The sequence below is a fragment of the Neovison vison genome, chromosome 9 (genome assembly GCF_020171115.1).
Source record: "Neovison vison isolate M4711 chromosome 9, ASM_NN_V1, whole genome shotgun sequence".
Taxonomy (NCBI): domain Eukaryota; kingdom Metazoa; phylum Chordata; class Mammalia; order Carnivora; family Mustelidae; genus Neogale; species Neogale vison.
Window position 1 is genome coordinate 88,761,785 of NC_058099.1, and position 15,324 is coordinate 88,777,108.

At 37.9% G+C, this 15,324-nt stretch overlaps 1 protein-coding gene across 1 annotated transcript in view; it reads left to right on the plus strand.

Annotated features, from left to right (window-relative positions):
* The first annotated feature begins 3,437 nt into the window (after positions 1 to 3,437).
* C9H9orf57 (chromosome 9 C9orf57 homolog) overlaps positions 3,438 to 15,324 on the plus strand; it is a 35,785-nt gene continuing 23,898 nt past the window's right edge. Inside the window, exon 1 of the mRNA XM_044264168.1 lies at positions 3,438 to 3,525. Within this exon, the coding sequence (XP_044120103.1) occupies positions 3,438 to 3,525 (88 nt within the window). The remainder of the gene's footprint in view (positions 3,526 to 15,324) is intronic.

Here is a 15,324-nt window from a genome sequence, read left to right on the forward strand (position 1 = left end):
GTGGGCAGGTCTCATGCATCTTGGTATACTTGGGTCTTAACACAGTGACTGGCGCATAGTAGTTGCTCATGTTTACTGAATGGTAATAATCACTTTTAGCATTAGCACCAATGGTCTATTTCTCTGGTCAAATTTGTTTAGTCACCTACAAGTTTAGAAGGCTGCTGATTTTATTCAGAAATGTTAGCCATATAACAGCCCCTGGCACTCTTCCTGCAAGACTGGGTACACTCCATAGGACATATGACATGTCACACCATTAGGTATTCCTGTACTGAGTCCCCATAGTAGAGCTTATACCAAATCGCAGCCACAAACAGCATTTTCTGCTCAAGTGTCCTATCTTCAAGTGTAACTCCCAGAAATAACCAAAATCTTGGCATTCTTCCTCTTGCTGAAATTTTGAGGCTTTGCCCAAATGTTGAGCTTCTGGAAGTTTTGCTCCTAATTCACTGAATTTGAGCACTTGCCTAGTATACAGTGGTTGGGGGCAGGTAAGAGGAAATCCATCCAGAACCTGAAGAAAACTCTATGGACAATAGAACCTAAATGTAAAGTTATAAGCTATGTATGTATTTCTAGGGTTTTAAAAGGAGACTTTGATGTCACTATTAAACTCGGGCACATTTGCCAAAATTCCTTAGTTTAGTATGATGCGCGTGTGCAGTGGGATGCTGACAATCTAAATTTAGAAAAAGAAAACTGACATATGGGAGGAGTGATCTGAATTTCTACCCACCTGAAGGTAAATTTTATGAACAAGAAATGGCTTGCAGGGGGTGAAACAGAGACATTATAGAGGCAGCCACCTATGTTCCTGAAGGGCCTTGACAGCAGCAACAGATAAGATTGCAGAATGCAACTGGACATTTAATTGATCTGGTGACTTCAAGATATTAAAAATTTTGTAAGGCCAACCACTACAAAAAATATCTTGGCTTCCTCTTTTCAAGATACTCTTGGCCATTGAATTGATGTTCTTGTGGAAGACATCTGCTTGTAGGTGATGACTTAGAAATGGAATAAGTATAGAGCATAAATCTTCTGCCCCCAATTGCCTACTCTGCCAGCCATTACTAGTCCATGTGGGTGTTAATTTGGTAGCTGTCCCAGATTTCGGAACAACAGAGATGGCTTCCAGCTAAAAATGGTGACTCGAGGATACATTTAACTACCCTTTATTTCATCCAAGTTTTCTTTTGAAATTAGCCTATAGATATCATAAACAAGAAACATAGCAATACCAGTCACTAGAAATGAAGGCATCTTTGTTAAGTATCATAAAGATGAGACCATGAAGAAAAGGCCTATCACTCCAGGTTTCTTTGCAGTCTGGAAATTATATGAAAAGAGACCTCAGCAAAATCTGACCATAACCTTCATTGCAGTAGCAAGGGCCAGAAGTAATGGTAAGTCATTGGTGACCTTGTAAGGGGCACCTATAAGTCACCCCACCCCAAGCAAATGCACTGCATGCCAGAGCCACAAAGAGAAGGAATCTTGGGGACCTTCCAAATTACCTTATTCTGAACACAGACTACCACGACGAAAAAAAGCACAAAGAGGCTGCCATTGCTCTCTCCCCATATAAAGGCAATTCTGCCAGAAAAAGAATGAGCTGCTGTCCAGCCAAGCTCAGGCTTACTTGATCTGAGAACTTCAAATCCCCACAATCTCTAAAAGAACATAAACCACTAACACTGGACCAACTCAGACATCCTTCTCTCATTGAATAAGGTAAAATATGAAAAGAGCACAGGTCAAAAAAGGCACCAATCTGAGTGATGGTCTAAGTAATCAGATTAAATTTTGCTAAATGCAACTTCAGAAATTCTCTGATTAGATGAAGAGGATTTTGCATATTGTACAACAGAATAAGCAGTAACTAAGAACAGAAAAAAAGCTAACATTGAAAAAGACTGAAAAATTAGAAAAACTGATTGTCAAGTTTCAAGCAAATCAGTGAATTAGGACCCAGACGCCAAGCAATCTTACCAGAATTTGGAAAAGATAATAAAGAAATAAAAAGGGTAAAAGAAAAGATAAAAGCTGTGGACAATAAAACCAGGAGAAATAATATGTATATAATAAAGCTGGCAAACTCAGTTTAAGAGATAAAAATGTAACATTAATATACTGGAGAATCTGTAAATATTTTATAAATTAACCTTGGGCTAGGATAAAAAAAGACAAACTACTATTAACAGACCTGCAAAATTTATATGCAAAATTTACCACAGATTTGCTATATGTTATAATTTTAAAATTCTTTGTAAACATCTGGTGGACATACCTGAAATTCATAGAGGAAAATATAATTATAAATATACATACAAAATAAATAAATATAAATTATAAAAATTTATTTCAAACATGGGAAAACTTGAGTATTTAATTTTTACAAAAGAAACCTAAAAACAACTAAGGCACCTTGCCCAAAATTATACATCTTGTAAGAGGCAGAGCATAATTTTGAAATTTCACAGCATCTTAAACATGTAAAGCTTCCCAATTTATATTAAGAGCTCCCATAATGTTGTTAGCAAACCTGACTGAAATAGCAAACACACACACACACACACACACCATGTAGATTATTTCCTTTAAATAGATGGAAAAGCAAAAATAAAATACCAGAGAATTGAACACATACTAAAATAAAATGATATAACAATGCTTATTTCAGTAATGTAAGGATTATTCACTCTTAGAAAATACATAGTATTGTATTAATGTATCAGAGAAAAAAAATAATTTTGATAGATTTCATATATGAATCAATGGTATTTGATAAAAACCAACACATTTTTTGATAAAAACTTGAAGCTTAATTTTCTTAATACAATTAAGACTTTTTTCTCAAAAAAGCAGGCAGAACCATAGTTAAGCTAAACCTATATGTACTTCCACTGAAGTGTGGAATATTTAATATTGTTCTCAATAAGCAGTAAGACAAAAAAAAAAGAGAATAAAAGGAATGAGTTCAAAAGGGATCCTATTTTCACAACTATTAAACTTGCACATTTTATTCCTCCCCATCTCCTACCTTAGCTTATGTTTGTTAGAGTCTTTCACCCTTGTGAGACATAAATTCAGGGCAAAGGACAGAGGTCAAATGAGTTTTGCTAAATTCCTGGTGTTCCCACTAAACATCGTAAAGAGTTCCTATGAATAAGGGTATAGAGTCCCTCCCATAGAGTACAGAAGATACGAATGATACCATTATGGCTTAACAATGGGTCTTAAATCAGGTTAAGGACAATATGATATAAGGGAAGAAAAAGTCCACATATGTTTTTTCTTCCTGGGTTTAGGCTGAAAGAGGTAGAAGAAAGAGAGAAGAGAAAGATGTGGTCGGATGGTGGTCAGGACTTCCTTCACCTCTCCAAACTCTGTCCATGTAAAGGGACGGAGTGATATGAACAGAGGCAATCGTGATGAGCAAGGAGCTTGTTTCCCGTCACCCTATTTGGGATTCCAAGAAGATGCTGTGCAGGAGGATATATACCAACATCCAGCTGTCAGGTAAAATTGCATAGAGCTTCTACCGTCTTTTAGCAAATCTAAGTCACTTGCAAACTGAAAGACCTAATAAAGTAAGATGCTACTGAACTACGATACGCTTGTAAGAAATAGTCCAATTCCACAGATGATAGAATGTGAAAAAAATAATGCACAAATTAGAATCAACAAAATATGGGCATACCCCTAAGCTGTCATGTCTGGACATGTCTCAGTCTCAGCAGCCTCTGTGTCTAAATCAGCATTTGGCATACAGTAGGTACTCAGTAAGTGCTGAAGAAAAGGGGAGGGAGCGAAGGGGGGGGGAAGGGAGGGAGAAAGGAAAGCTTGACTTGTCCAGCATCTGAATACAGTCCTCAGAACTATACATAACCATCTTCCCTCTCCTTTTTTTAAATTCCAAATACTGGTTCCTATTCTCAAACACTTCTGCTCTAACCAGCTCAGACATAACACAAGTTCTGCCTCCAGGGGCTCTTGCCCCATTGTCTTAAGTCATCCGAGATCCTGTATCTGTAGCTATTCTCCTCACTTCGAATTTGGCCCTTTGTCCTGTCCATAGCGTGCCTCAAATTTTTTTTGCCTACACTGTTCTAGAGGCCAATTATGAAAAACAGAAGATTTTATGAGTTTTTGGGAAATGGAAGAAAAACTGACCTCCAGGAAGCTGACTAGGTCTAGACTGCACTTGAGCTGAGGCTTGAAGCATAAAAAGAAGAGGCCAGCCAGCAACGCAACACAGGTGAAGGCATGGCAGTCTCACGGGAACTCAGCGTGCTAGGTCAAGGACTCAGAATGCTAAAAACCTTTGATTGTCCAAAATCTACCTTTGCATAATTTTACATTATATTTTATGTTCCATGTGCACGAATGTACAATGTGTTTTCTTCTGACAGCTGGTAATAACTAAGTAAGATTTCTGAAGTCAAGGTCTATGTGACTGAAAAGGTACATTTTTAACAGGTGATTCTCTAGTTATTTTTAGCAGCAGCTGACTTGACCAATAGACCTACAAATATTTCCACTCCTGGAAAAGGGCACAGTCTGCGTTTCCTCCTAATTTGCTGGCTTCTCCTTGGTTCCTTTAACTTGCAACATCTCCTCTTTCAGATTACTGAAATTTGAAGAAACCCGAGAATTCATTCACTAGCTCTCTTTTCTTCTTTATGGTTGATTTTTTATTTAATTTCCAAATTTTGAAATACTGGAGAATTTTTTTAAAAACACATATAACATTTTTGCAATTTATGAACCACAATAATAAAACCAACAAGGACCAGGACTACAGTGGGGAAGGCGAGGCACTTATTTGGGTGCAAAATTTAAGGGGCACCAAGAAAACCCCCAATACTCAGGATAAATAATATTTTCATGCAGTATTTTTTAAATCAAGATTAACGTGAAAAAAACCCATGGCAACCCAAATATGACAATTTTACATGAAGACAGGATCTGACCCTGTACAATACTGCCTCAGTGGGCTCACTGTAATCCCAGTCTTGGTTCCAATATACTCTTATTTAAAACAAAAACAAAAAGAAAAAAAATAAAACAAAAACAAAAACAAAAAAAAAAACAGATGGCTAGCCAGAGGGTTGTGGTTTGCCAATTTGATTTTTTTAAATATAGCATTAAAATATTATTTATCTTGATTACTGAATTTTGAGGTACCCCTTAGATTTGTGCCTTTCATGGTCCTGCCCATTGCCCAACTTATGAAATGGAAAATGTCCTTCAGTTTTGCTTGTTAGTAAACTTTATAAAACTAAAATATAAACTTCATAAAACTTGAATTCATTAATCTGAGGTGTGCTTTTTTCGTAAGTCTCAGAGAGTCCTCAATGCTTATGAGAGGAGCTGTAAATCAGTCATATTTATGGTTTTCCAGCTTTCAATCCTGTGGCTACATCTTTATTTGTCATGTTCCAATTAACAGATGTTTGGGCTGTTTCTAGTTATTTGTCATTATAAACCTCACTTCTGGGATCATTCCAGTGTCTGCTGTCCACAGTTTGATGGATATTAGTGGGTTGTATGTTTAGGGGATGATTGCTAATATGTGTCTTGAGGGTTAGTGACAAGGGAGTTTTCCAAAGGAATTTTTATATGTTGAAGTAGACCTAGAGGACCCTGGGGGTCGGGCTAAGATTGCTTTTTGCCCCTAGCAAAGCGTCAACACCCAAGCAGTTGAGTGCCCAGAGGAATGTCACTCTGTTTCAAGGACTTGTAGTGGGCTGTAAGTATTAAGGAAATGGAATAATTTTTCTTCTGCCTTCGTTTCCCACAACAACAGGGAGTATGTAAGTTGATATTTACTAGATAATGCCATATTATGATCCAAAATGCTTATACCAACATCCATTTCCACCAACAAGAGCTTTTGTTGTTCCTCAAGCCCAAGAGACTAGGACAGGTTTTTACAACTGTTTAATCTTTTGTTAATCTAGATGGTGTAAGCGATGCCCCATTGGTGTTAACTTGTATTTCCATGATCAACAATGAGATTGAGCATGTTTTCATACACTCATCGAAGATTCATAGTTCCTCCTTCAGAATGCCTGCCCACATATCTTGCCCAATTCTATATTAGAATAGAATCTGATATAATAATATATAGTGATAGAATACAATATATATGTATGTATATATGTATGTTTTGTTGGTCCTTAATTTTTTCAGAAATTCTATATATACTCCAGCCATCAATCTTTTAAGTATTCCAATGTCTTCACTAGTCTTTTTACTCTCCTTATGATAGCTTTTCATTTGCAAAAATTCTTAATTTTAATGTAGTCAAAGGTATCATTCTTATCTTTTATTATCAGTATATTTTCCTTCTTACTTAGAAAATCATTTCCTGGGGGTGGGAGGTTGGGGTACCAGGTGGTGGGTATTATAGATGGCACGGCTTGCATGGAGCACTGGGTGTGGTGAAAAAATAATGAATAATGTTTTTTCTGAAAATAAATAAATTGAAAAAAAAAAAAGAAAGAAAGAAAGAAAATCATTTCCTGGGGCGCCTGAGTGGCTCAGTGGGTTAAGCCTCTGACTTCGGCCCAGGTCACAATGTCAGGGTGCTGGGATCGAGCCCTGCATCAGGCTCTCTGCTCAGCAGGAAGCCTGTCTGCTCAGCAGGAAGCCTGCTTCCCCCTCTCTCTCTGCCTGCCTATCTGCCTACTTGTGACCTCTTTCTCTGTGTCTAATTAATTAATTAATTAATTAAAAAAATCATTTCCTGGAGGCACCTGCGTGGCTCAGTTGGTTAAGTGTCTACCTTCGGCTCAGATCATGATCCTAGGGTCCTGGGATTGAGTCCCACATCGGGCTCCCTTCTCAGAAGGAGCCTGCTTGTCCCTCTCCCTCAGCCCCTCCCCCTGCTTGTGTTCTCTCTCATACACTCTCTCTCAAATAAATAAATAATTTAAAAAAAAAAAAAAAAGCATTTCCTGCTCTGTCATAATTTTCTATATTTTCTTCAAATAGTGTTACAGCTTTGGCTTTCCCATGTAGGTCCGGAATTGATGTTTTAGATATCATGTGAAGTAGGGTTCTGATTTCATCTTTTTGGCATGGGTGACTTACTGCTCCAGGAGCATTTCCTAAAAAGACATTCCTTCCCCACCAATCTGCAATGCCACATCTTCCACGTAACAGGTTTTTGATATGTGTGATAGGTTAATTTATGTTTCATTGGTCAGTTTTTTAATCTTTGTGTCAATGCCAGACAGTTTTACTTAGGATAGATTTCAAGTAAATCTTGGTTTCTAGCTGGTCATAATCTCATCTCCTTACCAACTTCTTAAAAAAAGAGTATCCTGGCTATTTGTCCCTTTAGGATGAGTTCATCAGTTCCACTGAAAAATTCCTGGGCAGTATAATTAGTACATACAAAATCAATCTGGCAAGATCAATTAGACATTAGAACGTTTGTCTTCATTAGGATGAACAGGGCATATCCCTCCATTTATTTGGCTCTTTACTGTAGGGGGATGAATGATGGCCTCAAAAGGATAAGTTCATAACCCCTGGAACCTATGAATGTGACCTTGTTTGAAAAAAGGGTTTTTGCTTTCACCCTGGCCTTCAATCTAATGGCAAGTGTCATAAGACACAGAAGAGAAGGTCGTGTGAAGGTCGGCGCAAAAATTGGTGTTATTCAGCCACAAGCCAAGGAACACCTAAAGCTGCCAGAAGCTTGAAGAGATAAGGAATGATCACCCCTTAGACACTGCAGAGGAAGGGAGGCCCTGCCAACATCTTGATTTTGCATTTCTGCCCTATAAAACTGTGAGAGACTAAATTTCTCTTGTTCTAAGCCACCAAGTTTGTGGGAATTTGTTATGGCAGTCATGGGAAACTAATGAATTTTTAATAAAGTCATAATTTCTTCACAATGATATCATTTGTTGTATTTATTCCCAAATTTCTTATTTTTATCACTATTATAAATGGCATCTCTTGGAATTTATGTTTATTTGTGGTTTACTAATGATATTCAGGAAGGCAATTAATTTTTGGATGTTGATTTTGTTTTCAAAAAACTTCATTAAGATCTTTCTTTTTAATAAACATGTGTCAACATTTTACTGTAATCTTGTATGCAAGCAAGACAAAATTGTTCTTTGCAAGTCAATTAAGATATTTGTTCCCGGTAGGGAAATTTTCTAGGGAAAAAAGAATACATTAGACACAGAAAGAAAGAACGGTCTATTTGAAGGTCACTGGCAGTCAGCTGATAGTTGCATGACTCACTAGCTACCCAGAACAAGTCTTCATTCCATCAAAATTTATCGGAAATTGACAGAAGAATTTATTAGAAATGTTAACCTTTCCAAGAAGGAGGGTGTGAATTACAGCCGGAAAAGAACCCAGATCATTTTTCTCTTATGATGGCTTCATCACTTTACCAAGCACATCTTCCCACTCCTACTGGCCCTCATCTCCAATTTGTCCTTAACCTATAGCTCTAATCTTAAGGCAAAATTCTAAATCTAATCATACTATTCCTAAATGTGAGTAAAAACCTCAGTGTTTTGGGAAGAAGCCAAAATTCTGAAATGGCCCATAAGGCCCTGTAGGGCTTGGCCTCCCTCTGTAAGTCTTTCCGCTCATCACTCTTGCCACAGTGCTCTGGGCTGCAACCACACTGGTTTTCTCTTCGCTTTTGAGAATCCAAGTGCTCCTTTGCATGCCAAGTATTTCTTTTTTCTTTTTTTTTTTTTTAGATTTTTTATTCATTTATTTGAGAGAGAGAGAGAGCAGGAGCAGTGGGGAGGGATAAAAGGAGAGGGAGAAGCAGACTCCCCACTGAGCACTCAGGACCCTGATGCGGGGCTCCATCCCAGGACTCTGGGATCATGATCTGAGCCGAAGGCAGAGGCTTAACCCACTGAGTCACCCAAGTGCCCCAATCTGTCAAGTACTTCTATAAACTATTTCCTCTAGCTGAAATCCTCTTTCCCTTACCTCTCTCCTAGCCAACTCCCCCCATCCCTCATAGCTCAGCTTAAAGTCCCGTCCTCAGAGTTTTCTCTGATTCTAATATAAATAATAAATGACAATTCGCCCCACCCCTTCTTTATTGTTCGTGTTAACTCTCAGTATCTCTCCTGCCTGCACTCATGGATTTTTTTCTACTAATTTTTTAAACCCAGTTTTACATTTATATTCACTGAAATTCACAAATATATAGTCTTGTAATAATTACCACAAAATTTTCCTCATGCTATCTTTTTGTATCTTCAGTCCTTCCCCTCCCCCTCAAATCCCAGCAATCACTGTAGTTTTGCCTTTACCAGAATGTCATTTAAATGTCATTGAAAAACAGTAGGATACTAGAATAAAAACTGACACACAGATCAGTGGAACAGACTAAGGAGCCCAGAAATAAACCCACGCATATACGGTCAATTAATTTACAATAATGGAGCCATGAATATACAATGAAGACCGGATAGTCTCTCCAAAATTAGACACACACTCACACACACACAAATTAAACTAGACCACTATCATATACTACACACAAAAATTACCTCAGATTGAACTAAGGTCTTTAATTTAAGACCTGAAGCCATAAAACTCCTAGAAAAAAAAAAAAAAAAAAACACAGATGGTAAACTCCTTGACATAGATCTTGGTGATGACTTTTTATTTTTATTTTTTGAGGATTTTAAAAATCTGGCACCATAAGCAAAAGCAACAACAGCAAAAATAAACAAGTGGGACAAAAATCAAACTAAAAAGCTTCTGCACCGCAAAGGAAACAACCAACAAAATAAAAAGGCAACCTACTGGGGCGCCTGGGTGGCTCAGTGGGTTAAGCCGCTGCCTTCCGCTCAGGTCATGATCTCAGGGTCCTGGGATGGAGTCCCGCATCGGGCTCTCTGCTCAGCAGGGACCCTGCTTCCTCCTCTCTCTCTCTGCCTGCCTCTCTGCCTACTTGTAATCTCTCTCTGTCAAATAAATGAATAAAATCTTTAAAAAAAAAAAAGGAAACCTACTGAATAGATAAAATATCTACAAATTATTTCTCTGTTAAAGGGTTAATTTCTAAAACATATAAAGAACACATACAACTCGATTGCAAAAAAACAAATAATATGATTAAAAAATGGGCAGAGGATCCAAACAGACATTTGTCCAAAGAAGATATACACACAGCCAACAGGTATATGAAATGATGCTGTATATCATTAATCACCAGGAAAATGCAATTCAAAACCATAATGAGATATCACTTTGCCCCTGTCGGAATGGCTAGACTCAAAACAATAAGAAGTAAGTTTTGGGGAGGATATGGAGAAAAAAAGATCCCTTGTGCACTGTTTATAGGACTGTAAATTGGTGAGCCACTAAGGAAAACAGTATAGAAGTTTCTCAAAAAGAAATTAAAAGTAGAACCATCATATGATCCAGTAATTCCGCTGCTGGGTATTTATCCAAAGAAACTGAAAATACCAATTAGAAAAGATACATGTACCCCCATGTTCATTGCAGCATTATTTACAACAGCCAAGATACGGAAACAACCTATGTGTCCATCGATGGTTAAATGGTTAAAGAAATACATACTCAGCCACAAAATAAAAAGAACGAAATCTTGTCATTTGCAACAACATGGCTACACGTCAAGGGCATTATGGGAAGAGAGATGAGTCAGAGAGAGAAAAATAAATTGCATTTGATCACTCTTACAGGTGGAATCTGAAAGTAAACAAACTAATAAATTACCAAGCTCATAGATACAGAGAACAGATTGGTGGTTCCCAGAGGAGGGGGTGGGCATGGGAGAAAGAGGGGAAGAGGTTTTTTAAATTTTTTTTTTCAGTTTAAATAATTTTAAGTTAAATAATTTTAAATAATTTGATGGGGTACCTGGATGGCTCAGTGGATTAAATAAATATCTGACTCTTGATTTTGGCTCAGGTCATGATCTCAGGGTCCCGAGATGCAGCCCTGAGTCAAGCTCTGTGCACAGTAGGGAGTTTGCTTGAGATTCTCTCTCTTCCTCTCCCTTTGCCCTTCCTCCCACTTATTCTCTCTCTCTCAAGTAAATAAATAAATAAATAAATCTACAAATAAATAAATAGAATATTTCTTAAGAAAACACACACATATATACCATTTTATGAATAAAGTGGGTGCCTGTGCAACCATCACTTAGGGAAGAAAAATTTCCTTGTGCTATTTTTTCAGTCAGTCCGTCCCCACCCCCTCAAGCCCTGTCAAGCACTATAAATTTACCTTTTCCAGAAGGTCATTTAAATGGTACCAAAGAATATGTAGCATTATAGATATGATTTCTATCATTCAGCATTATGCAGTTGAAATCCATTTATGTTGGGGCGCCTGGATGGCTCAGCTGGTGAGGTATCTGCTGGGGGCTCAGGTCATGATCTGAGGGTCTTGGGACTGAGCCCCACATCAGGCCCCCTGCTCAGCAGGGTGTCTGTCCCTCTCCCTCTGCCCCTCCCCCTGCTCCTGCGCACGCTCTCTCCCTCTCGCTCACTCTTACTCTATCTCAAATAAATAAAATCTTTAAAAAAAAAAAAAAAAGAAATCCCTTTATGTTGTTTGTGTATCAATAGTACATTGCTTTCTGTTGTTGAGTGGGACCCCATTGTATGGGTGCATTGCAGTTTGTTTCCATTCACCAACGGAAGGACATCTGCATGGGTTCCGGTGTGAGGCAATTACGAATAAAGGTGTTATGAACATTCATGTATAGATTTTTGTATAAAGACACATTTTAATTTCTCTTGGGTAAATGCGTAGCAGTTAGATGGCTGTGTCATATGGTAAATGTATGTTTACTTTTATAAGAAAGTGCCAAACCATTTTCCCAAGACACTGCCACTTTGCATTCCCACCATTGATGAATGAGAATTCCGGTGTTCTGCATCCTTGCCGGTACTTGGTTTTGTCAGGCTTCTTTTCCTTTTATTTTAGTCATTTTAATAGTGTATATGATATCTAATTAAGACAGCCGTTTGCATTTTCCAAATGATTAATGATGGTGAACATCTTTTCATGTGCTTATTTGCCATCTGCACATTTCCTTTGGGGAAAGAGCTGTTCAAATCCTTTGCCTAGTTTTTGTTTTGTTTTGTTTTGTTTTGTTTTTTTGGCTTTTGTTTGTTTGTTTGTTTACTCAGGCTGAGCCCCTCATCAGGGGTTTTTGAGAGTTTTTTAGAGTTCTTTGTATTTTCTTTATACAAATCCTTTTTCAGACATATGATTTACAAATATTTTCTCCTAGTTTATGACTTTTCATTTTATTCTTATAACCATCCTTAGGAAAACAAAGGTTTTTAGTTTTGAATAGGAAGAAATCAGAGAGGGAGACAAACCATGAGAGGCTCTGGACTCCAGGAAACAGACTGAGGGTTGCAGAAGGGAGGGAAGTGGGGGGATGGGGTAACCTGGTGGTGGGTATTGAGGAGGGCACGTGTTGTGACAAGCACTGGGTGTTATACACAACTAATGAATCATTGAACATTACATCGAAAACTAATGATATATTATATGCTGGCTAACTGAACATAAAAAAAAAGAAATAATAAAGCATATATCTCTTTTTCACTCCAAAGGCTTTTAGTTCTGATGAAGTTCAATTTATCAGTGTTTTATGAATCACGCTTTTGGTATCTAAGAACTCTTAATTCACAAAAATAAAAATTTTCTCCTGGAACATGTATAGTTTTACATCTTATATTTAGCTCTATAATGTATTTTCAGTTAATGCTTGTATAAAGTGTGAGGTTTGGGGTCAGGCAAAAAAATTTTTCGCATGGATATACAATTGTTTCATTGACAATTATTGAAAAAAAAATCCTATCTTGAGCTTTTTCAGAAATCTATTGGCCACACATGTGGGTCTATTTACTTTCATTATGGACAGAGAACCTACTTTAGTTTTTTGGTTTTTAAAGATTTATTTATTTATTTTGGGGGAGAGGGGCAGAGGGTGAGGAAGAGAGAGCATCCTTAAGCAGACTCCCTGCTGAGTAACACAGGGCTCCATTCCAGGACGCTGAGATCATGACCTGAGCCAAAATCAAGGGCTGGCCAGTCAACCAAAGGAGCCACCCAGGTACCCACAGAGAACCTGCTTTGAGTGCATTGTATTCTTTTAAAATTTTAGGATTCATTTTATGAATCATTACGTGGTCTTAGTGAATATTCCACGTGCACTTGAAAGAACTTCAGGTTTTCTATAGCCTTGATTTTCTGTCTTCTTGTTCTATTTATTACCAAGAGGATATACCTCTTGGTGCAATTGTTGCAGTAGTTGCTATCATTATTATAATACCCAAACTTTCTTAATCTTCTTAGAGTTAATATTTTTCCACCCCAAAGAAAATGTAAAAGCCTTATGACCACATTGGTTCCTTCACTCTTTCTTTTTTATATTAAAGTCATCATTTGGACTACATTGAAAACCCCACCAGTAATGTCATATTTTTTGCTTTCAAGTGTCACATGTATTTTAAAGGATTTAAGAAAAGAAAAACAGTCTATCCTATTTACCCACACATTAATCATTTCTGTTATTCTTCCTTTACACACGAAGATCCAAGGTTTTCCCAGGTATAATTTCCCTGAATAACTTAGAACCTCAACACTCCCAGAACAGCTCTGATGGTCAAAAATTCTCTTACTTTTCTTTCACGTAAGGATATCTTCAGGAACACAAGTTCCCGAAGGGTATTTCCTTTTTCTGGTTGCAGAATTCAGGGTTGACAATTCTTTTCTCTTAGTTCTTTATGCTGTTTCACCGTCTTCTGGCCTTTTATGGTTTTCTGATAAGAAATCCACATTCCTCAAACCATTATTCTTTGCATTTTATTTTTGCTTGAATAATTTTATCATAAATTTGTCACTTTCATTAGTATTTTTAAAGAAGGGATCATTTGGGGCACCTGGGTGGCTCAGTGGGTTGAACGTTAAACCTCTGCCTTTGGCTCAGGTCATGATCTCTGCTGAGCAGAGAGCCCGACACGGGGCTCCATCCCAGGACCCTGGGATCATGACCTGAGCTGAAGGCAGAGGCTTTAACCCACTGAGCCCCTCTAAGTCTAATTTTTTAATGTTCCAATATATATTTTTAAGTTAGCACTTTGTTTCTGATTATGAGTTCTATATGATACTGATTCTCTGAAGGATATCAAGATTTACTTTATAGCCTAAGAAGTAGTCCATTTTAAAAATGATCTGGGTGATTTGCAATGACGTGGATGGAGCTAGACTGTATTATGCTAAGTGAAATAAGTCTTCAGAGAAAGACAAACACCATATGATTTCACTCATATGTGAAATTTAAGAAACAAAACAGATAAATATATGGGCTGTGGGAAGAGAGGGAAACAAACCATAAGAGACTCTCTTTATTTTTTTTAAGATTTTATTTATTTATTTGACAGAGAGAGATCACAAGTAGGCAAAGAGGCAGGCAGAGAAAAAGGGGGGGAAGCAGGCTCCGCGCCGAGCAGAGAGCCCAATGCGGGGCTCGATCCCAGGACCCTGAGATCATGACCTGAGCCGAAGGCAGAGGCTTTAACCCACTGAGCCACCCAGGCACCCCCCATAAGAGACTCTTAATGACAGAGAACAAAATGAGGGTTGATGGAGGGAGGCGTGTGGGGGATGGGCTAGTTGGATGATGGGTATTAGGAGAGTACTTGTTATGTTAGGCACCGGGTATTGTATATAAGTGATGAATCACTAAATTCTACTCCTGAAACCAATATTGCACTGTATGTTAACCTGCTAGAATTTAAGTTTAAAAATTTGAGAAAAAAATAAATACATGACTATGTATACATTTAAAAATGATCTGGGTGTTCTTGAAAAAAGATATATTCTCCAATTACTAAGTACAAAGTACTACCTATTTGTTCTTTAGATCAAGATCGTTTATTGTGGGGGCACCTGGGTGGCTCAGTTGGTTAAGCGTCCAACTCTGGATTTCAACTCAGACCATGATTTCAAGGCCTTGAAATCACGCTCAGAGTCGGGCTCTGTGTTGGGGTGGAGTCTGCTTAAGAGTCTTCCTCTGTGCCTCTCCCCATCCTCTCTCTCCCTTAAAAAAAAAAAAGGAGTATTCATGGTATTCCTCAAATTCTCTTTTTCTAGAGTGATTTCTCTTTTTGATCTATCAAACATATGTATTTGTGGGGCACCTGGGTGGCTCAGTGGGTTAAAGCCTCTGTCTTCGGCTCAGGTCATGGTCCCAGGATCCTGGATCGAGCCCTGCACTGGGCTCACTGCTCCACAGGGAGCGTGCTGCTTCCTCCCTCT